General features: G+C 29.3%; 3 protein-coding genes across 3 annotated transcripts; 1 reads left to right on the top strand and 2 right to left on the bottom strand.

The window, feature by feature from the left end:
* Window positions 1–159: 159 nt before the first annotated feature.
* Window positions 160–1,474, bottom strand: LOC124914431 (protein CURVATURE THYLAKOID 1D, chloroplastic-like). The gene is made up of 5 exons (XM_047454977.1): window positions 1,251–1,474; window positions 855–1,159; window positions 619–726; window positions 447–518; window positions 160–360 (listed from the first exon to the last, which is right to left on the bottom strand). Exons 1-5 carry the CDS (start codon window positions 1,369–1,371, stop codon window positions 304–306), a joined length of 663 nt encoding a protein of 220 aa, XP_047310933.1. The 5' UTR covers window positions 1,372–1,474; the 3' UTR covers window positions 160–303.
* A 6,444-nt stretch (window positions 1,475–7,918) lies between these two features.
* Window positions 7,919–9,641, top strand: LOC124914192 (cyclin-D4-1-like). The gene is made up of 5 exons (XM_047454691.1): window positions 7,919–8,394; window positions 8,511–8,597; window positions 8,677–8,775; window positions 8,851–9,076; window positions 9,174–9,641. Exons 1-5 carry the CDS (start codon window positions 8,068–8,070, stop codon window positions 9,527–9,529), a joined length of 1,095 nt encoding a protein of 364 aa, XP_047310647.1. The 5' UTR covers window positions 7,919–8,067; the 3' UTR covers window positions 9,530–9,641.
* Window positions 9,642–13,730: 4,089 nt separating this feature from the next.
* LOC124914191 (ATP-dependent 6-phosphofructokinase 5, chloroplastic-like) lies at window positions 13,731–24,186 on the bottom strand. The gene is made up of 13 exons (XM_047454690.1): window positions 23,741–24,186; window positions 23,513–23,600; window positions 22,207–22,280; window positions 21,893–22,004; window positions 18,883–18,978; window positions 18,193–18,294; window positions 17,997–18,071; window positions 17,536–17,676; window positions 17,294–17,410; window positions 17,115–17,219; window positions 15,891–15,971; window positions 15,174–15,302; window positions 13,731–14,075 (listed from the first exon to the last, which is right to left on the bottom strand). The coding sequence occupies exons 1-13, from the start codon at window positions 24,040–24,042 to the stop codon at window positions 13,908–13,910; spliced, it is 1,590 nt and encodes a 529-aa protein (XP_047310646.1). The 5' UTR covers window positions 24,043–24,186; the 3' UTR covers window positions 13,731–13,907.
* Between the last annotated feature and the right edge of the window lie 1,335 nt (window positions 24,187–25,521).

Genomic DNA, 25,521 nt, shown 5'->3' with positions numbered 1-25,521 from the left:
TCTGGTTTCTATCTAGGTTTTATGTTTGATTCCTAAGAATGCTCTGATTGAAAGAGGAGTTGTACTAATATAAAAAAAATTGCTATTTATCCCAAGCATATGGTGTTGTAAAAACAAAATATGCTATTTAATAATATCATAATAGAACAAAATTTCATGGTAAATCTGTAACTTATTTATTCACATGATGATGATGGATCACAAAACTGCCAAAACAACTAAAGATTGCAACAAAACAGATGTTCAATACAACGATTAAAACAAGTCTCATTCCATTCCACATCAAGCATCATCATTGGGCTTTCATATAACATACTTCTTTATCTCTTCAATCTTGCTAGCCAATTCCTTCCTATTTTCCTACAAAACATTAATTGGAGATACTGTTAACTTAAATTCCAAGCCAAAATTGATTGATTTTTGTCAAGGCAGATAAAAATTGTCACCTTAAAGATGAGATATCGAGTCCCAAACCAGAGTGTGTATCCAAGACCAACAACTTCCAGAAATTTAGGAAGCTTGGTTTTGATATATGTTCAAGAAAAATACTCCAAGTTAGTAAAGTAGAAGAAACATTTAATTTGCTCATAAAAAAGATGGGTATTTTCAGAGACATACCAATGGTATAGAGTCAACAGCACCAACAACAGCTGTTGCTAGCCATAAACCAAACAGGGCACCACCTCCTAGCAGAAGACTTGAATATATACTACTGTCTGAATCCCACTGCACCCAATTTTCAATTTTCATCAATACATATACATGCCTCATAAAAATGCATGAACCAGCTCAAACTAATGATCAAGATAATCTTTTTCACATTCTTTAAATAATCAAAATAAACAGTTTTTAACCTTTATGTCAAGCTTATCGATAAACTCAAGTGTCTGCATTTGGCCATCCAAGGGAGAGTCTTCCTTAGGGAATCCTGCCGGAGAATCATCAGAAACCGATGATTCATGTTGAACTGGTTGATCATCTTCCATTTTTATGTTTTCCTTAATCAACTCTGTCGGAGAATCATCAGAAAGTGATTCCTGTTCATCATCTGCAATTTTTATCTTGCCAAAGTCTGCAACATAGTTGGTTGAATTTGAATCAGTTGGGATTTCTTCTTCATATGTTGATCTCACAGTCAAATTAGTGCGGTACAGCAATCCTGAAAAACAAAGGTAAAAGAAGGGTTGTAAGAACTTCAGCAGAGGGGCATAGAAAGTTCAGAACTTTTCAGAAGAGAGTGTAGAAAGAACCTTGGTTGGTGCGAGAAAATGAAGATAGCTTAAAAGGAAGAGACGTTTTCCGTGTGAGAAAAGGCCTGTTGAAAGTGAAAGAAGGGAGTGCCGAGATGGTTATGGAAGTAGACAGCTCCATTCTAGAGATGAACTTGAAGGCGTTTGTCTGGTTAGCACTTGGGCTCGTCTTTAACGAAGGAGAAGGGCAGAGGCCTGAAATATGACCGACTTAGGGTTTCGGCTACAAAGGTCCTTCTTTTTATTATTACAAAATATTATTATTATTTTAAATAAGTGAGACATTTTTTTATATAATTTTGCTAATAAAATAAACAGAGGGAGTTTCAATTTTCAAAGTTGCTAGGCATATCATATCACCTTTAAATAAAATAAAATGAGATGGTGGAATCATTTTATAAATAAAATCATTAACAAACATTACCATTGATTTTCTCTTGGTATTTCTTTCAAAGACAAATTATAATTTATTAATAGATTTAGTCTTAAATGTTTATACGAAAAATAAATTAAGTTTCTAAATTCCGGTAAAGGCTAGTTAATTTATTGAGATTTGTAATTTAACAACTCGAGGAAGGGTATTCTATACGGAACAAACAAATCTTAGAGAAGAGACGTCCGCACAGGAACCTCAATTCTCTAAGAGGTCGAACCATTGACCTATGGAAGTCGGGGCTACCCTGGCCCATGGGCAATCAGAGGTACTAGCAGCACCACACTTTACATCATCCGGTTCTATCCCGATTTGCTTTAGGTTCACCTCTATCCGGATAAATATGTCCTTATGAGTGAGTAAATTTTATATGTTTTTGATAATGTTTGTCCCCGCCTTACCCTTAGACTCAGAAATATTAGGGGGCAAGCATAACATGGAGGAAGAAGCCATGAGTTATGGCCTCCTAACCCTAGAGTTAGGGATGACAATTGGGCGATTTAGGACGAGGAATGCATTTATCGTTTTCATCCTTTTTACTTCGAGGATTTTTTTCTTACTAATCTCACCTCATTCAGTTTCAGGAAATCCCTGTGGGGCATTGTTTATACTATATTCTCAAAAACAAATAATTTTTTTTATATAAACGAATTTTTAATATAATATATTAAAAAAATTATATTATTTTAAAAGAAATAAACTTAAAACTCCTATAAAATATAATGAATAAATAAATATATCAGTGATTTTATATATTTAATTATGTTTTTAGTATTCAGAACAGGAACACAAATACCATCATCGCCCATCCCCGGTCAACTACCGGTCAAATAGGAGAAAACCCGCTTCAAACGGGACAATTCAGTTCGATTGTCGCGGAAATTTCAAATTATCATCCTTACATAGAGCAGCTCATTTAATAACAAAATAAGATATTTAGTTAAATTGTGATTTGTATGATTCTTAAAAGTGTCATTCAATGTTTCAACAAATATTCAAATTTGTTGCAATCATGTATTATGGTAACTTTCAATAATTTAAAAATGGTTAAAACAGTGTCATTCAATCCTGTTATATCTAAATATTTCAACAAATATTCAAATTTGTTGAAATCTTGTATCATAGTAATCTCCAATAATTTAAAAATGGTTTAAACCCTCTAGAGCAATGTAGGGAAGATCTTTGCCTCTTATTATTCCACCATAAATTAATCATTTTTAAATGTACCCGAAAATTTGAAAGAGGGCATAATATTGAGATTGTTTGAATTAAATTTTATTTAAATATTTTGACTTCCAATCATAATATTTTTTTTCAATCCGGGCATAAACCATAAGGATGTTTTTATTGCGTTGGTCTAGGCTCAATCCCATACTAAATAATAATGGGCCTATAAATTTAATGTCTTCCTAGTTAGCACTTGGGCTCATCTTTAACGAAAGGAGAAGGGCAGAGGCCTGAAATGACCGACTTAGGGTTTCGGCTTCAAAAAACCTACAGGTTAGGCTACAAAGGTTCTTCTTTTTTTATTACAAAAATATTTTATTTTATTTTATTTTTTTAAGTAAGTGAGACCTTTTTTTGATATATTTTTGCTAATAAAATAAATAGAGTGAGTTACAAAGTTCTTCTGCATATCACCTTTAAATAAAAAAAAATGAGATGGTCGAATCATTTTAAATTATTTTATAAGTAAAATCATTAACAAACATTACCAAATTGAGCTCCTTTTTTCCTCTTGGTATTTTTTTCAAAGAAAAATGATAATTCATTAATAGATTTAATCTTAAATGTTCATACAAAATATATTTCCACATGGTTAAGGCTACTTAATTAGTTGAGATTTACAATTTGACAGAGAAGTCACGGGTTAAGGCAACTAAGATATTTAGTTAAATTTATTAGTGTCTTAAAATATGTTTTGTGGTTAATATCGAAATCAAAATTTTTAATTTGGTTATAAGTTCATATTTCAACATAAAAATAATTTTTTTTAACTATGAAACCAAAAAATTCATCTTTTTTAAGTTAGGACATATCAAAATTAAAATTGGGTCGACTATGCTTATTGGTACGATTTAGGGTCGTCAAAATCGAGAGTTTACGTAAAATTGTTTTTCAATTTGAACTTGTAAAATTTATAGTTTACTTAAAATCATAATATAATATTTTAATTTAAAAAATATTAATTATATATTATTATTATTATTATTATTATTTATATATAATTAAGTATTTTATAACTAGTCAATTTTAAAAATTTATATATTTAAATATAAAAATATAAAATTAATTAAAAAATAATAATAAGTAAATAACACTAAAAAAAATATATATTTATAAAACTAATTATATTGATTTTTTATTTTAATAAATTATAATTTTTTTAATTTATAAATATAAATTTATTTTTTTAATATAAAATAATAAAATTAAATTATTTATAAAATTGTAAAATCTTATTATCGTAAATTTAAAACCGTAAGAGTTTATTTAAATCAGAGTCGTTAATCTTATTTGAAATCGTAAAATCATACAAAATTTAAGAGTTAACTTAAAATTTTAACGAACTTAGTATAATCTATTCTAACTTTTCACAGGCACAGTCTCATCTTGCATGGCTCGAATTTGAAAATTAAGATTAGAGGGAAGGTATGATTGCACCCAAAAGAGTCATGCCTTCAGCTTGGAGTGGTTCGAACTTGTCTGAAATGATGCTAGCCAAAGAGGACATTGCAATCACTATTTTTTTACAAAGACGAAATCCCAAATCATTAAACTTGGCGATTGCTCGCTCTTTAAACAAGGTTTCATCGGCCACTAGATCGATGAAAAATCTCTCTAAAATTCGTTTCTTTATCAGTGATTCACCTATCATGAGATTAAGGATCCCACCTTATTCTCAAATCTGGTGGCGGTTGTCACACTTAACCTTAATCCAACCTTTATTTGTTAAGTTATGGGAAATTAACTCAAACCTGTTATGATTTGTCTAATTCTTTAAAGTGTCATTCAATTCGTTATATTTAATTTTTTTGCAATCAGCAATGAAGGAAGTGAATATCTTTGTCCTCTTATTATTCCATCATAAATTAATCATTTTTAAATGTACCCGAAAATTTGTAAGAGGGCATAGTATAAAATATAAAAATTGGGATTGTTTGAATTAAATTTTATTTAAATATTTTGACTTCCAATCATAATATTTTTTTCAATCCGGGCATAAACCAAAAGATGTTTTTAGTGTTGGTCTAGGCTTGCCAATCATACTAAATATGTGGATTCAAGCCCATACTAAATATTAATGGGCTTATAAATTTAATGTGTTGGTTCATGCTTATAAATTTAAGCATTTGGCAAGAACATGATAAATTAAGAGCAATAATATTCTTAAAATTAAAATTTGTCTAAAACAACACTAATGTGTTTCAAATAATATAAACATAACATAAATGAATGTACATAAAAATGTCAAATAACACTTGTGTGCTCAAAAGTAATAAGATTGATAACAAAACCCTAGGATCTTATGTAATTTCATTTTTTCTTAATAAAATAAACAACTAAATTTGAAGTCAAATGAAATGAATAAGTCAAAAAAGGTAGGCACACGTCAATTTGAATTGGTTTCATGAATATATGCAATCAACTATAGATTTTATAGATTGCAAGTTTGATTTGAATAATTGATTGCACCATTATTTAGTAACCAAAATATATAATATGCATCTTTCACATTTCCATAAAAGGAAAAAAGATAATAGCTACGAAAGTTCATTTAATAATTAGTATATTCTCATCCATCCAAGGTTTGAAAGTGAGATTTCACAATTTTAAATTAATTTAAAGAAAATTTATATATAAAGTGTAAGAATTTAAAAAATAGGAACACATAAATTATGTCTATTTTATAAATATTAAATTATATATATAATAAATAAAATGACCATAATGAGATTGTATTATATAGATATTAAATTATACAAATAAGAAGATAGAGCTATAGAATCATCTAATAGATAAATATGGTAAAGGTATTGGTATTATTACAATATTTAACATTTTTAATAATATTGTTATAATATTATTAATATATAATAATTATGATAATAATAAATATAATATGTATTACTATATATTAAAAAGGTAACTTTTTATTTTTTCTAAACTAAATTATTTATTGTGGTAAAATATAATTGGTATGTTTTTCCTAAATTTTATATTAATTTCAGGTTATTTTCTAAAATAAGTAATGTCTAATTTTATTCTATATACTAATAAATAAATTTGAAAATAAATTGATATTGATTATCTTCTTTAATAAAATAAAGTTTATTTTTAAAAATAATTTTATTTTATTTTTTAAATACATTTTTACCAATTTTTAAAATAAGAGTGATAGAGAGGGAGAATTTGGTGAGGAAATTTGGTGAGAGAATGACTTGCCTTCGTAAAAAATGTAAAAGTGGGAGGAAAAAGAGAGAAATTATTTGATTTTTTCAACGAATAAGATTATGCCAAGTCATTTCCTCACCAAATTCACTCACCAAATTCTCTCACCTAATCATTTCTCTTTTTAATTTTTTTTTAATTCACATATATTTTAGTATTTTGTTTTTCATCTTTTTTACTTAAAAAATAATAATTTTATTATTTTTATGATTAAACCCTTTATTTAATAATATCTAAAAATACTAATTATATTATTATTTTATAAAAATAATAATAACATAATAAAATACTAACATTAATTTTGTTTTATATATATATATATATATATATATATATATATATATATATATATATATATATATATATATAAAAGAATAACTTTAAAATATTAATAAAAAATATATTATATTAAATTTATTAGTTTTTTTTAATATTTGTTAAATAATTATTTTAAAATGTCAATGTACATGTTAAATATTTTGGAAAATTTTTAAATAATTAATAAATAACTATTATTATTTTAATTTATAGTATTATTTAAACAAAAATTATAATTATATTATTTTTAAAATTATTATTAAATTTAATATAAAATAATAAAAATCAAATAACAAATTTGAAATAAAACAATTCCAATAAAATAATTCTAAAAGAAAATAAAAACTGAAAACAAAATAATTATGAAATATTTAAATTAAAGAAAAACTAAAATATATAATTAATTGTTTTAATTTTAAAATTATTAAGGTTGTATTTTAAATTTATTTATTAATAAAAAAAATTAAATACTATATATTTTAAAAGTTGACAAAAACTTTTTTATAAAGATTATCATATAATAATTTAAAACAAAATACAATGATAGGTTGTTTTACACATAATATGTTTCTCTAAATGTTTTTATTTATTATAATAATATATATATATATATATATTATCAAATTAAATATTATTTCACTTTTGTTTCGTATTAATTAATTTATTAATTTTATTTTAAATTATTAAGTTTTATTTTTTCATTATATATTAATACATTTTATATATTTTATAAAAAAAAATTACACTCTCAAAATCATCATTCATAATTCAAATTTATAAAAGAAATCTAAATAATGAACAACGCCTTAATTTGATTTGAAGGTATGGATATGCATAAATCTCCAGTTTTGTAGTAAAATGTATACCACCTTTATAAATTAATGCTAATATCCTTAAAAAAATAAAATAAACCATCTTTATAAATGCAATTTAATAATATTTTAACTATAAGTCATTAGCTATTTTTTATCTCATTAATTGCATATTATCAATTTTTTTTTTTATTAAAGATAATACATGAATAACATATTTGATAAAATATCATTGAATTTTTTATTTTACACTTGAATTAACTTAATTTTGAAGATATGAATGCAATATATAATTTTGGATATGTAGTAGTTATAGTTTAATAATACTTTACAGATATGCTAATAACTATTTTTAATGGCATATTATCACTTTTATTAAAGATAATAAATGAAATAACATATTTGTTAAAATACCTATTTAAATGTTTGAAAAGGTAATTACATAATAAAAATCATAAATAAATTATTATAATATATAAAATGATAATTATTTATTATGAAATTCTTAACCACTTATTTTAGAGATCTAAATGAGCAAAAGAAAAATGAAATAAAAAAAAAAGTTATTTTCTTTTTGTTTTGATTTTTATCCTTTCATATGCTTGTCTTCTACAATTATATGAATCCACTTACCCTATAAAAGCTCTCTCTCACTCTCTACCAGCACTTTCTCTCTCTAATACACCCTACTTGTCTGGTTTATGGTAAAACAAAAATTGCTGCCATTTTGTACATGCACGAATCATTGAGGAAAAAAATTGTTTCTTGAGCTCTAATTCGATGGAATTTAATTAGGGTTTTAATGGGTTCTGATACAATGGCAGACAGTAACATTGACTGTAATGCCTCAGACTTGCTCTGTACAGAAACAAATAGCCTGTGTTGCTTTGACGGTCCTGATTGGGTGACACCAGATGATCAAACTCATTCCAATCGTACCCAAGAAATCGGCATTAAGAGGAACAGATCGGAGCCATCCATCGGTTTGCCATTGTTGAGTGAAGAAGGTTTTTTCTCTATGTTCAAAGCAGAGAGTGAGCATTTGCCAAGAGATGATTATCTATCTAGATTGAGAAGTGGTGACCTGGATATGAGCGTGAGGAAGGAAGCTCTTGATTGGATTTCAAAGGTCGATCTGTTGTTGGGTTTTATGCCTTTTGTTTGTTTGTTTTTGTTTTTGTTTCTGGTTCATTGATGTCTTTAATGAAGGTTTCTGAAATGGGTTATGTGTTTTGAGATGAACAGACGCAAGCTTATTACAATTTTGGTCCATTGAGCATTTGTCTGTCGATGAACTATTTGGACAGATTTCTTTCAGTCCATGAACTGCCTGTAAGTAATCATATAATCTGTGTTTCAATTAATGATATGATTCTTCCTTTTATCTTTTTTTTTTTTCTTTTTTTGGTAGAGGGAAAAAAGTTGGACTGTTCAACTGTTAGCTGTAGCTTGTTTGTCAATAGCAGTCAAAGTGGAGGAGACGGTTGTTCCTCTGAATGTAGATTTACAGGTTTGGTTAATTTGTTTGTTTTAGAAATGGGTTTGATTTAATCTTGCAAATGATAATGATAATGATGAATTGCAGTTTATGTCTTCAAAAGAGGAAGAACCAAAGTTTGTATTTGAAGGAAAGGACATACAAAGAATGGAGCTTTTATTGATGAGCACTTTAAAGTGGAGAATGCAAGCTTCTACTCCTTTCACCTTCATTGATTACTTTCTTAGAAATATGAACAAGGATATTGAAGGATTCGAACCCAGTCCAATTATGATCTCTAGATCAGTTGAGATTATATTAAGCACAGTTAAAGGTATGTATGTATGTACTTAATTTGATCATTCAAAGTAAGAATCTACTTAATTGGTTTGATGGGAATCATATAATGACAGTTAAAATGTAATTTGCAGGTATTGATTTCCTGGAATTTAAGCCTTCTGAGATTGCAGCTGCGGTGTCTATGTTTGTTTTGGAAGAAGATGATCATGTGGAATTCAAGGCAATGTCTTTTTCTTCTTTGATTCTAAATTTAGACAAGGGGAGAGTTTTGAAGTGTTTTGAAGTGATTAAGGATTTGTTGAGGATGATAAGTCGGTCATCGGCGACGGCGGCGGCGGTGGTGGTGCCGGAGAGCCCAAATGGGGTGTTGGAAGGCGGCGCATGTTTGAGCCATAAAAGTGATGCTGCTAATAATTCTTCGATTTCTCCTTCCAAATTGAACCAAAACATGAACAATGGTCATCTTCTTCTTCACCCAACTTCTTAACTCTCCATTGTTGTTGCCCATCCAAAAAAAAAAAACAATTTAATGAGAAATATGCATACATAAAAAAAATTTAGATTATGCAGCAGAAGAAACAAGTATGGGGTTTGATGTTCAGCCAAAAAAAAAATTTATATATAATTTAGGTTTGGAAATCTCAATAATGTTTTATATTTTCTTATCATGTTTCCAACATAAAAATTAAGTTACAACATTTCTATATTTTAAAATAGTTCAATAATTTTTTTTTAATTGAGAAGTAAAGTCCTCTCGTTGAAAACACTTTCGATGACACCCGTAACATTTTGCTTTTTTAATTCGACTTTTTACACCGTATGTGTAAAATATGGTATGTATTGTGGCCTTATATTAAAAAAAACATGGGCATTGCGATGAAATATGATGTATAGAAATGCTCCTCAATCTATCTGCTGCAGATGTGTATAAATTATTATTTTTTTTTTATTTTTTTATCTTGTTTCCACTTGAGTGTGAGTTTGTTTCATATGTGGTCTAAACATATAGTAACAAGTATATATTTAAAAAATATATTTTTTTAAAAATTAGTAATAAATTATTGTGACAATTTAGCTGTATTTATTTATTTATTTATTTATTAGTTGTATGGATCCAATATCTTTGACTGAATTTCTTATTATGTGACCTCCACAGTCCTCACCAGTCAATACAGTGCCTTGTTTGGTTTTAAGGTTATTCTAACCACAAAATTTAATAGGAATAAGATTTTATTATTATTTTAGACACATAAACATGATATCATTATTCTATACATTATATATTATGATAATAAAAAGAAAAATGTATTTAGTTATAAATAGAATTAAAGGCATTATTATATATATATAGTCATTTGACAAAATATATATTTTCTTTTGTTTGAAAACCAAGATTTAGTCATGGTCCCACTTTATTGGGGTAAGGGAAAATATATAATTTATTATATATTAGAATATACTGATTGTTTAAAATTTACAACCACCCACAATAATAAAAAAGAAAAGTAAAGTTCAAGAAAATACAATCAAACAAGAACCAAAAAACATGTGAAAATTTGATATTCTTGAAGTTCTATGTTATTATTTCCAATGGAGTGACATGTATTGCCAGGTTAGTGACATTATTTAATATTAAATTTTGTATTTTACTATTGATTTTTAAAGTATACTAAATTAAAATCCTTATCATTATTTTTGAAACATTTGTTCCAAAAACAAATTAGCATCATCTTACTTAATTATGATTCATTTAAATTAAAGTGTCTTATTAAAAATGGAACTTATATTTTGATATTTTTTAATTTCTACTAACTTAGATTATATAATTTTTATTATTAATATGCAATTTTTTTTAAATAATTGAATAAACAGTCAGATTTTATTATAAAAATTAAGATATTTATTAATTTAGAAAATGAGTACAATTTTAAAGTTATGATCTCGTTTTAATTTAAGATATTTTAATGTAAATTAAAATTATAATTTTGTTTATGATCCATTAATTAATAAAAAATATATTAAATTATATATATACATAATATAATTCACAGCATATTATACTCTCACTTAGAAATATCTTTTCTGGCCGGAGTTAAAATAAATAATTTTTTTTAAAAAATAATTAAAAATATCCATCCTTAACATCATTAATATCCATTGACCCTCTTTTTATTTTAAGAAATCAGTGATCTGACCCAAAACTTTAATTTATGACATTTTTTATATTATATATTAGTATTTTTTAAATAATTCAAATTTAAAGATTTAAACTCATAATTTTATGAATGATAATTGAGAACTCATATTTTATATTAATATATACAATAATAAAAAAGACAAAAAATTAAGGTGAGTTATTTTCAATTATGTTAGGGAAGTTTTTATTTAATTTTTATGTTTTTAATTTGTTTCCAACTTAGGACAACCATCTAATAACTTGTACTAATTTCATTTAGTTTTCTTATTATGGGTAAGCAATCTCTGCCATACCAATAATTAACAAAAGGACATTGCACATTTTTTGTAAAAAAAAAAATAACAATAAATTATTATAATAAGTGTAACATCTATTATAATAGAAATAACTAAAAATTAAATACCAATAATTACAATATCATATTTAACAATAATTAATAGATTTTACTATATAGTCTTCATTGAAAATTTATCATAACCTAACAATCATTGCAATATTTATTTTGTATCAAAGGTTATACCTATAAAACTAATGGAAAGCCTTGACTTTTTTGGTTCTTCTGAAGTTTTATTTTGAGATAAATATATTGAATGTAATTATTTTAAGAAACAAAGTAAAATTAACTTTTAAACTTTCCAATAGCAGTACTTCTAGTGAGGTAAATATTCTGCAAAATAAAACTTGACAAAAGTGGTCCCAATTGCAGCTACTATTTGTTTTCTTTAGAGAAAAAAACAATCTTTTAGCTACCATAACAATACCATACATAATTTCTGATTTGTTTAATTACTAATATTTTTTTTTGTAAAAAAGAAGAAAAAAAGCTCACTTGTATTAATGAAAGTTCAAGAATAACAATAAAAACAAGTGTTCTCAAAAGAAACAAATGGTAATAATATAGCAGAAAAAAGACCAATTTGGGAAGACAATAAAATTGTACTGGGCTCAAATAATCTGAAATGATTTATAGTGAGCTCATCTTTTACTGCCTGTGTAATATTTTGCTTGTATTTTTTTTTTATATAAATAAAATAAAAAATCCATTGAAGGACCACATGTAAAATCTTTTACTGCCTGTGTTCATTTCAAGTTAAAAAAAGAAGTAAGAAGAATGCCATAATTGATTAGAAAATAAGGTCAAGACTCAATATTGAAAATCAGAATGAAAGAGAGAGGATAGGGACACCATTTTTTTTTTTTAACTTGCAATCTTAAGTCTCTAAACCTTATGATGTAAATATATTTGGCTTGCCTAACTTTAATGGGGGAGAAAAAGACAAGAATTGTAGATCCAAATTTAATTTTAATATGTTTGGGAAGAGATAAGTAGAGAAACTAATCTATTGAGAGTGAGACATTGAAATAATTTCTATTTATATATCTCACCTACTCACCTATTAGCAGGCATACCTTTATTCTATTTCCCAAATACTTCTAATTCTCAATTGATTATTATTAAATTTAATCTCAAACATTTCATGAGCCACCATTCAATCATATCCTGAAATAACAAAACTAAGGCCTTAGTTATTCAAATAACCTTAAGATGAAATAAGGGCCTTGTAGATTAGACATCCCAAACAGCTTTTATTAGTCATCATTGAAAGCTATCTATCCTGTTCTTAGAAACAGGCGCCAAAAGAATTCCATTTCAAACAAGTGAAAACAAAAGCTTAGCCATGAAATGAGTCCCTCCATTATCATCAACCACTCAAATCCCTAGAAGAATACCATGTTATCACATTGGAGCAGAACAGAACAGAGCAGGGAGCAAAATTAATACATATGTCAGGTAAGGAGGAGGGCAGTTTGTCTTTTATTTTGGATTTGAACAATGCCAGCCCGTTACAAAAAGCTAATGGTGACAAATTGATAGTCTAGTCATTCCCTTCAGTCCAAGGGTAGGGGGGTTTGGTTATTATATGCACTGAAATTCTCTCATTCACCCACCCATTACCCCATCATTGAAATTCATTAAAAAAAATTAAATGTCACCCCTCAGATAACAAATGATAATAATAATAATAATGTTGACCCGTCCTACCTTCTGCAAACCCATCACATTTATATGGGGCTCACTAACACATTTAGTATTTGAACTTGGAGCTAATATACAGCATTCACTTCAACAGTCTGCACCATATGTGGACCATATAACTGACCAAAAGATTTTCGAGAGATCACATTCATTTCTAACCCCCCTTACTTGTTTAACCTTTTTCATTTACTTCCTAAAGTAAATATATTACTTGTTTCCATAATCAAACAACATTTCTAAGGGAAGGGAAGACATTATTATCATTTATAATTACTCAACAGTTTTAACTGAAAGCAGTAAATTCACAATTTTACCTGCTCTCATGTTTTGCTTGACTGGAGCTGATACACAGCAGAAGAATGATACCCTTTTACTGCAAGGAGAAATTACAATCACTATCCTGTCATAGTAAAAACACTACTCATGAGTCATGTCTCATGACACATTTTCAACTCAATAAAAAATGTTATTTTACATAAATTAAATGTGCCATTTCAACTTTACACAATGAATGCTAGAAGGAAATTTTTTCATCCCCCTTCTAATTATTTCATCAATTCAATAGGATGCTGGATTTCTTAATAATTTCAGACTTCTTCTGAATATGCTAGAAAAGTCAACCTTTTTGGATCAAAGGAAATCCGGTTGGCCAGTTGCTGTTAAGCAACGGTGCCACATACGGCTGTTTGGGTCAACCATCCTGGGGTAAGCGATAACTTCCGGAATGGGAAGGTATACGTAGTGTGTGTTACATATCCCAACTGTGATGCCACTATATCCGGCGAATGCACCATGAACCTGCCAAAATGAACCAACCATTTGAACAATGAGCAAAAAATAAAAAACAATAATAATAAATTGACAAACATAACGAAACAACAGGAAGAATAGTACAAAGGTACAATATTGTAGACAAAATTTTGAAGCATCAGACTACTTTATTTGGGTGGGACCAAGATTGAATAAATATGCCTCTTGTGTGTAACCTGACCCACTTGAATTGTACCAGAGTCATTGTATTAAACAGTAATCACATGCATACTATGAAATACTACTACTGAGAGAGTGTGTGGTTGTGGGATGGTTGCAGCTGGCTTCACTGGGAATTATGTAAAAATGTCTAAACCAAATAGCACAAGCTGGCACTTTATATTCATAGATAAATCAGTCCCCTAAGGAACTTCTTTTCCTTTTCTCACAGACTGAATTTTGATATAATCCATTGTAAAAAATTATCATGTGTATACTATACTCCAGCTAAACTATTAATCATCATACGTGTTCAAAAGGTTTATTTCATTGAAGAGCAATTTCTACAAGGCAACTTTTTTAAAACTCTTAATGAGGATAAGTTGCACTAACAGCATACCCCATTGCCAACCATTTTTCTACGAGGCAAATGTCTGAGCTAAAATTAGGTAATCATGATACAGACACCATGGTCTAAAAGGGGCCCCAAAAAGATGTCGTGACACCAACATTCTTTACACAAAAATAGCTTTATTATCCATGTCCATTTTATATTTATAAGTTTGAAACTTTTTTCAAGATGACAATATACTCTCTTTCTTGGTGAGCTGGATCCTCTCATAATCAATTATTATTTTTAAACTGTCTAATGTGTTTCTAAGAAGTGATATAACTAGACACTTAACAATAGATAATGTATAAACCTGATTATGAAATTTATAGGAGAACCCCCTTAGGTGTTTCTTATGCCTTTTAGGCTTATTTTTTTATTTATTTGTAACAAAGTTCAATTCACATTTTTACACATTTTTAATAGGCTAAATAAAAGAAAAGAACCAAGTTAGACTAGTTTGCAACCAACTCACAAGTCTCTCATACAGGTGCACCACACATGAAGCATTACAGAGAGGGTCAATGAAAACTCACTGCGTTTTGGCCTAGTACGGCACAAAGGATGCCATCTGATGCATTTGCACGGCCTGCTCGGATCATGTATGTAGGGTCTATATACTTCACATCAGCATGAACACCAATCTCTTTGAAGTATTTCTTAGTCTGATAAAAGTGAATGATCAGTAATATATAAAAACTAATGGAAAAGGGTCACGTGAATTCAGGAAACACAACTGATGATAAGCTAGCAAAAATTACGTCACATTAAAAAATTGTTAATAGAACACAACAATTGGTCATGTCAATAATTGTCTTTTGAGGTTGAAATCATACTCAGCTTCAAGCCGCCCAAGAAAAAAATAGTCAGTTAAGGCAAACCTTCACATATTCACTTTAGTACATTTTGTTGCTCTCTGAACACTAGAGAATATTAGAGAAAATAGAAATCCTTGTGATTGCTGGATTTAATCAGATTCATTAGGATTTTATTAGCTTTAGATTTATTTATGGTTGCCCTATGAAGCTTATAATATGTGCATCAGAGCAAATCATCCAAGCAATCAACTTCATACAGATTTTCTTCATTTTCCTTGAACAAAATTGATTGATATTGACAAATGGGAAATGAGCTTATGCACTTTTTTTTTAAAAACTGAGAAGGGCTACCTACTGATTCATCAGATCAAAGAATTGTAGTTATTAGCTCTCTTCTTCAGGTAAAAATCTACTGTGTCAAAGTTCACCACTAACCTCTTGCGATAAATATACACCAATATCTCCAAGTACAACATTTCCTGACGCATCCTTACTGTCAGTTTTCGGTAGGAATTCCTGCACCGACATGGTATGAATTCAGAGTTCTAGTAAAGTAAGCTATTCAGGCCAGTTTCTACAAACAGAGAACAAATGGCAGCTCATGTTACAAGGAAAAACTATTAGAAACATCAATATGAGACAAAGAAAAATGTGAAAACTCCTTCATCTTCAAGTTCCTACAGGAGATAATTAAAAGATAAATTAACCCTTTGGAAATTACACATGAGTCTAGGTTGTGGGTTACATCTACCGTAGATAAATCAATGCACATTTAGCAGAATAGATGAAGATATTCATGAGAGAGACGTAAATTAGATATATCTGTATAGATACCATAAAAAAGGTTTATCAAGATGAAATTGGAACCAGTGTCAGGCAAAGAAAATATAGTATAATTCAGATGTTGGAAGTCGGAAGAATCTACATAATCTTTTTTTTTTCTTTGCTGAAGTAAGATTGCCATAATCTAAATTCCAAACAAGGCGGGAATGCATCTGAAAAATAAAAAATTTAACTCCATGATTCTGGAGTTATAAATGAATAGAACTTCCAAATGTATTTGTCAATCAATAAAAAGCATGAATACAAGTGCACTATGCACTGGAAGACATTGGAAAGCTGTCATAATATACATCAGCATAATAAAATCAACAGTGGATAGGTTTGCGAAGAAAAGAAACCTAATACTTGTCTAATACAATTACAAAAGTTTAGTTTCTAAGCACATAATATCATATTTACATCAAGGATAATCTTTTGAAAACCAATGCCTTATTGAGAAGGAAAGAGAAGGTAAGTTTTACTGTTCCACACAAGTGAGAATCCGGATAGGTGATGATGATGAATGAGAAGAAAAGAGATGCAACACAACCCCAACAAGGATTCTTTAATGGAAAAAACTTGTAGAAGACATGTTTCTTAAGATTGCTTGGAAAGGAGAAAATAAAGATGCCAATTCTTCAATAATTTCTAACCTTTAGTACTTCTCTAAAGTAAGACTAACAAGATGAGATCTTGATCATCTGATAGCAGAAAAAGAATTGACTGGATCTTTAAGGATTCTCAATTTTCTTAATCGTTTACAAGGTTAAAAATAGTTCAACAACATTTTCAGCATAAAGTGATCAAATGTACGAGAGGTTGACCGTAAAACCTTACCTGACCAGCTCCTTCTGCTACACATACAACTGCAGACCCCTTCGTCTCAATTAGGTACTTTAAATGCCGAAGGACACCATGGGGTCCATGAAGTTGGAAAGCTAACTGGAAGAAACAACCTATATGGGTCAATAATCAGACTAATGGAATCTCAATCAAAACCATAGCAGCCAAAGTACCTCAGGAATTAAGCAAATGTCAATCTGCCCACTTGCTAGAGATGCATGCATGGCTATATATCCACTGCTACGGCCCATCAATTTCACAATTCCAATACCATGGTAAGCACTATGTGCCTGTCCAAAGGTTGATATTTTATCATAAAAGGGAAAATTTATTTTTATAGCAGACCACATAAATGGGCTCTTAAACCTGAGAATACATATCAAACAGGTATTGGTGATACACAGAAGCTATTTACCTCAATGTATGCTGAATTAATGGCTCTTTGTGCTTCTTCAACAGCAGTATCAAAACCAAATGTTTTGTCCATCAACAGAATATCATTATCAATTGTCTTAGGCACACCTACTACAGAAATTTTCAGCCTTCGTTTACGGCACTAAACACCAAAGAAAATGAAGAATTTATCTTTTAATACATTATACAGTCACCAAAAGCATTAGAGTGAATCTGAAAATAGTTTAAGCACCTATGAATTATTGGAATATAGTATATTCAAAATGCATGAGCATACAAGATGGGTCTACTAATAATGGCAGTACAAGTTATAATTTGACTGTGTATGGTCTCACATGGTTTGACAAATGTATGGATAACATGCACAAAAAGAAACTCCGAAACATTTATTAGCTGAACAAAGTTACATAGAGAATAATAAAACTGATCAGAAATACACAAAATGAGCTACAAAAAAATAACCTCATTGTGTATCGCATTTGCACCTGCATGGGTTCCATTCCCACCCAAAACAAAAAGCATGTTGATTCCTCTTTCCTGGCAATAGATTCCAAGTAAAAAGAAACATGTGATTAATAAGATCCATCACTTCTGGTTTCTTAAGATTATAAAAGTAAAATGATGATAGTTTGCTAGTAAAGATGTCAGATCTCTGCACCTCCATACTATCAACAATAGCATCCACACTGGGTCCCCCACGTGACACTCCCAACAAGCTACCCCCAGAAAGATGGATATTTTGAACCACCTTCCTAGATAACTGATAATCAAAATATGTAAGAATAATTTCTTTTTTAAAATAATAAATGAACAAAGGAGGCAAATTGACAAGCATGTTAGTCAAATTTACATGCTAAATCTATGACTAATAATGCATAAGAGATCATTTGGTGTCTATTCCAATAATAGAAGTTATAGAATGTAAGACCATCTACTGAAATTAACGAAATGCAGATCTATAAACTAAATACAGTGTCAAGAATTAGCTTTCCTAGAACATAGGGTAAAACAAATAGTATTACTGGGAAACATGGGAATGTTACCAGGAACCATATACAGCACACGACTATTTTAATCTGTAAAAGAAGCTAGGGAATGTAATAACTAAAGGTTTCCCTCCAATTATCAATTGGGGCAAGTTTATACTTTATACTAATCAAAGTCATAGGCCGTTATGCTACACATTTGTAAATAGGTAATTGTACATCAGAAGAGAAGCTATGTAACTGATGAACCACTTGCTCAATTTCAGAAGAAATCTATGATCTCACTAGATCACTGAGTTTGAGAAAGGGTGCAGAGATGAAATTCCTAAATGCGAATGCAATTTTGTATAGGATGAACTCACCTGTATCTCACTTAGGTCTTTGTCAGAGAAACCACGGTAACCAAACGGAATCCCCACAATCTTTTTTACTCCATATATCTCAAGTGTGATGACAATCTGCAACCATTACATTACAAATGTAAAACCCGAAAGAATTACCATGCAATAAAATATATGCATGTCCTCAAATGGTGATTCATCAATTCTATATACTAATATTAAAATATGTAGCATATCCATGAAACCAGCTACCTTTGTTAATTACTCAAAATATCATTTCTTAAGCATTTAGCATACCCTTTATGAAGATACCTAATTGTAATATCCAATCATTCTATGATTATAAAGCCTTCTAAATTCTAATACTCAGGCGAGAAGAAGAACCGCAACCTCTTTCACTGCCTTTTGATCTAGAAAATCCTTTTTAGCGAAGGGCCCCTTCTCTATCTCAGGCAATCTAGATCTTTTCACACTTATGCTCTCCTATGTATACAAGTTATCAACTTGTGTGTTTGCATGGATTAAAGAGAATATGTTCTCCACTAAATACAAACAGTACTAGGTTCATGAAGTATTTGAGATGTATCTTTTTTCTCTTATAAGTTGACTGGCAAGTTTTAACTTCAAATTTTTCATCTTTTGTTGATGGTTCCGTGGTTAAATCTTTAACTTTGATGCTTACACTAATCCAATTGAATCTTACAATTTAGTAAAACATGTCATTAATAATTGGTGTGACTACAGTTAATTAATATAAATAATTAAAGTTCACATCCCTTTGTTGTTCTCGTTTTCTGATTTTGCATCATAAAGGTGCCAGACTTTGTGATGATCATGCCCTTGAGCTGCATTGGCCATGTTGTTTAGAAGATTTGGCATGGGCTCGGTCCTTATGATATTATTCTGGTTGAAGGGGCTCTTCCCTCAAATGGATATGGTTTCCTAATTTGTTTAGGGCATGCTGTGACAAATTTATGGGCAGGGTTTATGAAGAAAGAATGATGAGTTCAAGGCATAAATGATTTTTACCTTTTTTTTACAATTTGGTACCTTGTTACATGAAAGTATTTTTTTTGCCTATTGTTAGAGGCTTTCTCTTTCCCCCTTTTATTCTCCTCTTTTCCTTCATTTTGAATTGTTTCTTATTTGTTGAATTCATATATATATATAAAAAGTTTATATCTTATCATTTCTGGTGATTAGATAATAACTATTTAAATAAATAAAAAATGGTTGATCTAAATAAAAAATAACAGATAATAACTATTTCAATAAAAGGAAATTGGTTGATCCAAATAAAAATAATAATAATTGGTCACATCTTCACAACTCCCATGGAGAACTTTATATATATATATATATATATATATATATATATATATATATATATATATATATATATATGTTTGGACAATATTTTAAAATCTCACATGGATAAAATAAATGAAGTTTTCAGCAACAATTTGAATATTGATTTTTTTTTATCTTTATTCAATTCAGGGTCAATCTATGCGTGAAATTGAATTTCTTTTTCTATTGATTTTAATGTTATCTTTTATAATGTAAATTAATATTCATTTTTCCTTTTATTTCTATTCAAATCTTAAAACATGTATTCACTTATCTAAAGTTGATAAATTTTGGGTCTTCATCATATATGAGGTGTAACCTGTCATGTGATTTCATAACAAATATTTACTTGAATAAACAAATAATTTCTAGATGTAAATTAAAAAATAACAATCATCAAATATTATAACATTTTAGTGTGATGTTTAACATGTTTAATCACACCAACAGACGAACTACGAGTTGGAGTTCTAATTACGAAGAACCATGGTCTCCTAAACCCTAATCAGAGTTCCCTATTCAATGGGGGAACATGAACATGCTGTGTTGAGGTCCGAACACAATAATATATCTAAACTAATCATTCAAAATGTAATTGCATCATGACACTTCACTACCATAGTACATCTAAGGAACCTTTATCTAAGGATGGATAAAAGATCGAATTTGACCATTCAAAATAGAGACAGCCTTCCGATGACGAGCAAAGGAGCTAGTGTTACGTCCTTCCCAGCCATAACCAAGTGCTTATCAATTCTTGTCTAAAATGAAATTATTTTCTAAAACCAACATCTTGTAAACACTTCCTTTTAATTTAGGATATATATTTAAAAATAGAGTAGCAACTCCATTCTCAAATCTTTATTTGAGTGAATAGAAGTTATAAGAATGTTTGATTTACAAATTGCCAAAGGTTTTACATGGATGAATTTGTTTATTCTCACTCTTAGGAGGAAAAAGGACTAGGCCGTTAGACATTACAATATTCTTTAAATTTCAAATAAAGTGACTGCTAATAGGACATTTCTAGCTTTAAATAAATTTTACTTTTGACATGTAAAAATATACTCACAAAATTATTACCAAATGCTTTATTTATTTATTAGTATCTTATCAAATTAATCCTTTGATTATATAATAAAAATTAAGTGTCATTAGCATAACACGTCTTTTTGACTAGATAAAGAAAGACATAGTCCCATCAACAACATACATGCCAACATTCAGTCTTATGCCCAAAGAGCTTTTAATATAACTCAAATTCTAGAGAAGTATCTGATATGAGGGGAAAGGGTTAGGGCCAATGTCCTATGGTGGAAGTGTAGGGTTGAAAGCCTAAATGTATGATTGAAGTATGAGGTTGGGAAGTCTACCGGTTAGGAAAAGTGGCGGAAATAAAGTGGTGGTTACTAACTAATAGAGTATTATAAATAGAATAGTAGTTGTTAGGGTTTGCTCTTCTCAACTATTTCTATGAAATGTATCTTTTCTCATTCCATTCTAGATCATTGTATATCAGTAACCACATAGTGCATTTGTGTTGAATCCAAGAAAAGTCTAATGGACCAAATATATATGGCCACACAATGTAGGACTTTTCCTTACTTTCACTGGTAATGTCAAGGCCAATAGTATGCAGGAATACTGAGCATGCTTGCGAGGATGTAAACAAGGAAGTTACCTGTCTAATGACATCATTAAGACCTGGGCAAAGTCCCCCACAGGTCACCATTGCAGCTTTTACTTCTTCCGGTTTAAAGAATATATTCTCTCGAGGACCAGCACGATGAACCCTGATATAAAGGTATTACATGATGTTATCTAATAATTTCAACCACATTCAATGTCATAACTCCTGAAGAGCAACAACACACTAGAGTGTGACTGATAATATATTATATTCGTAAATCCTTCTCATCTCAGCATCCATTCTAAATGAAAGCACAATCTGACTTATACATGCATATAATTGATCTATTATTTTCGAGGCATTACCATTGTTCCACCCAAGTACAGTCACCATCAATGCACACAGCACCAGCAGATGTAGGAGAAGAGTAGTTTATGACCTGAAGTTTGGATGCAAAATAGATTAGAAGTAAAATATTCAAAGAAAACGAGAAAACTTGTCTATAATTAATCTTATTTCCAATGCATGAAACACTAGGTATTGACACTCTTGGAAGCAGAACTAGTAATGAGAATACATATCTAGCAATATGCAATATGGCCAAAAGTCTGAAAAGAAGAGTACTTCAAAAGCTGGTGATGGTTTATTTGGTTGGTACAAGCTTTAACAATCAAGTATGGAGTAAGTATCGTTTCTTTGCATATTCGTACTACTTCTACTTTAAACCATGATTAAGAAAACTTAACTTTTGGGGTTCTCAATGTTGGGGTTGTGTTTCTATGAATTTTGGGTTACTCTAAATGTTTTGTCGTTAAGCTTAAACGACAAAGATGCAAACAGATATTGTTCTGTTTATCAAAAAATAAAATGAAAACTTTTACTGGATCTCATTAATAATGTTTAACAGTGGCCTTGCCAAAGTGTACCTAATTCATGAAACATATGTGGTGAAGTAGTATTCAGATGTGAGACGTTATATGCTACTTGTTGAAAATTGTGGAATGAGAAACAAACCACAATTCATGCAATCAATAACCTCGAATTCTCCCCATCATTTTGCATACTTGTTAACAAGTTCATAACCTCAGACCAGCTACATTAAATACCTATACCTTGCTTTCATATAGAATTCTATCATTTATATTCACTTCAAATGTTAGGAGAATGAGCTAACAGAAGAGGTTCAATCATATTTGTACTTTTACTGTGACTTTTATCAAACTTTTAAGTTCCTTTATACAGCTAGTTGTAGAAAATATCATCTCCCACCAAACAGTTTGGATAAATCTATAAACAGATAGGTTATCTTATCTCTAACAAAATCCATTATTTTTGGCTAAGATATCCCAACATAAATAAAATATTTGCTTCGATAAAAATAAGAAACTGAAGTCCTCAAAACTATTATTTGTAAATTTTCTTAAATGCTAATACAAGTTCTTGTCTTCATCGGCACAAACTTTTTTAGTGCTTGTTAACGAACTTGTTGAAGTTATGAAATCTAACAAAGGCATGTCTTCTTGATCAGTCTTCCATCAAATAGAAGCAAATGAATGGGTTTCTTTAACTTATGATCATCTTCCCTGTAAGTTGACCTTGGTCTGTCTTGCTGAATTTGATCAAAGCTTGATATAGTGAGATCACATTAAGCATAAGTAGCTACATTTATACCTTAAGTAGCACTCTGTCATTGTTATTTATATAACCATGCCACTTCTCATCAGATGGATAGCCACCAGCAAAATCTTCAGTTGGAGTCCTGTAAGTGTAACACACACAAAAAAAACATGCCATCTGAGGAAAACCCATAAAAACAACAATTGAAATCAGAAAACCCATAAATTCCAATTTTTCCAATAGCTAAACTAAAAAGTGGAATTAAATTAAAATGCAAGATACCTCATTTTGAGGCAAAAGGTTGAGGGGTATGGAGTTAAATCATCAAGAACATCAGTAAGATGAGGAATGTTGAATCGAGACTCAAAGTCCTTCTGGTACTTAGACTTCCAATTAGGATCAGTGAAGTCGATTGGTGCCGTCTGCGCAGGAATTCCATTCGTGGAATGAGCGCATATGGGCTCGAATTGATTATGTAAGTTGGGCTGCAAAGTGGGTAGAGACAAGAAACGACGTGATGAAGAAAGAGAAGTTCTGGCGGGGGAAATGAGGTTGGGGGTGATCGCCGGCGACAATGATTCCATAGAGGATCAGTAAAGGGTTCTGGGAGAGGAAAGAAAGAAAGGAACTTTAAGCAATGGGGATCAGAATCAGAGAAAGAGAGATCAATGAAAGGTGGTATTGTGAGAAAGTAAGCTTGGCCGACAGCGTGCCTGACTCAAGGAGAGAAAAACGGAACAAAGGTGGGGACTTTATTCACTGTAGCGTGGACCTTACACACTTACTCGGGTCCTTATTACTACATTTTATTTTATTTTATTTTATTTTTGCCTAAAATATCAACTTTAAGTCTTATCATATATCTAAATGGGATCTGAAATTTATAAAAATTAAAATATAAATAAAATTAATATTCAACTATTTTATAATTTCTTGATGGTAATTCTATTTGAAACTTTTTGATTGAGTTATATAATAATTTGTAATGAAATAGAGTAAGTTCAACAAATCAACTAAGTAATGTCGAAAAAATCTATATTTATATAATTATGCTTAATTTTGAAAGTGTCTGGATTGCCGTGTCGAGAGCTGTAGTTAATTTGGATATATATATGTGAAAGTAAATTGATATTTTGGTCGGATTCTGGGTTGATCCGCCCATAAACTTAAAACGGTTAAAAATGATATTAAAAATGCTATAAATATGTTTCGAACTCGTAACCTAACAAAAATAAGTACAACTGTTTAACCAACTAAGTTAATAACACTTTATATTTTATGTTTAACACTAAATTTGATAAACGCGTGACGTAATAATATATTTTTTTCCGCATACATCGCACGGGAATCTTCTAGTTTTTTTATAAAATACTTTAAACGGTAGTACAAATTTTCTTTGTCATTATTACATTTTTTTTCCTAAACCCTAAAATATAAACTTTAAGTCTTATCATATAAAATTTAAAATATAAATAAAAAATATATTCAACAATCTTATGATTCCTTAATAGTAACTCCAATAAGAATTTTGTTTAAATTTTGTAATGATTTGTGATGAAATAGAGTGAACTTTGTTTAAATTTTGTAACGATTTATGATGAAATAGAGTGAGTTGAGACAAACCAACTAAATAGCGTTGAAAGAATTCTTATAAGATATTTAAACGGTAATACAAATTTTCTTTGTTATTGAGTTGGTAAGCAAACTAAACAAAATATTTTTATCGAATAATAATTAACCATTTAAATATATTTAAAATGGACAATACATTCAGAAATCAATTATCAATTATTTTTACAAATCATTAGAAAATACATTTAAAAAGGGTCTTTAAATGAAATCAATTATCAATTTTTTTTTATTGGACAAATAAAAAACAATTAGACAACTTCATTATTCGAATATTAGATAGACACGTACTCAATAAATAATTATTAACACATTCAGATATATGTATTATATGTATGAGCAAAGTTAGTCCATACTCGATAAATAATCACTGACACATTCAGATTATCAAAGTCATTCCGTTAATATAGGCTGCCTCATACAATTTTTTTTTT

Source organism: Impatiens glandulifera, chromosome 9, assembly GCF_907164915.1.
Source record: "Impatiens glandulifera chromosome 9, dImpGla2.1, whole genome shotgun sequence".
Classification (NCBI taxonomy): Eukaryota; Viridiplantae; Streptophyta; class Magnoliopsida; order Ericales; family Balsaminaceae; genus Impatiens; species Impatiens glandulifera.
The sequence above is the reverse complement of the archived record's forward strand: the minus strand, read 5'-3'. Positions and strand labels throughout refer to the sequence as shown.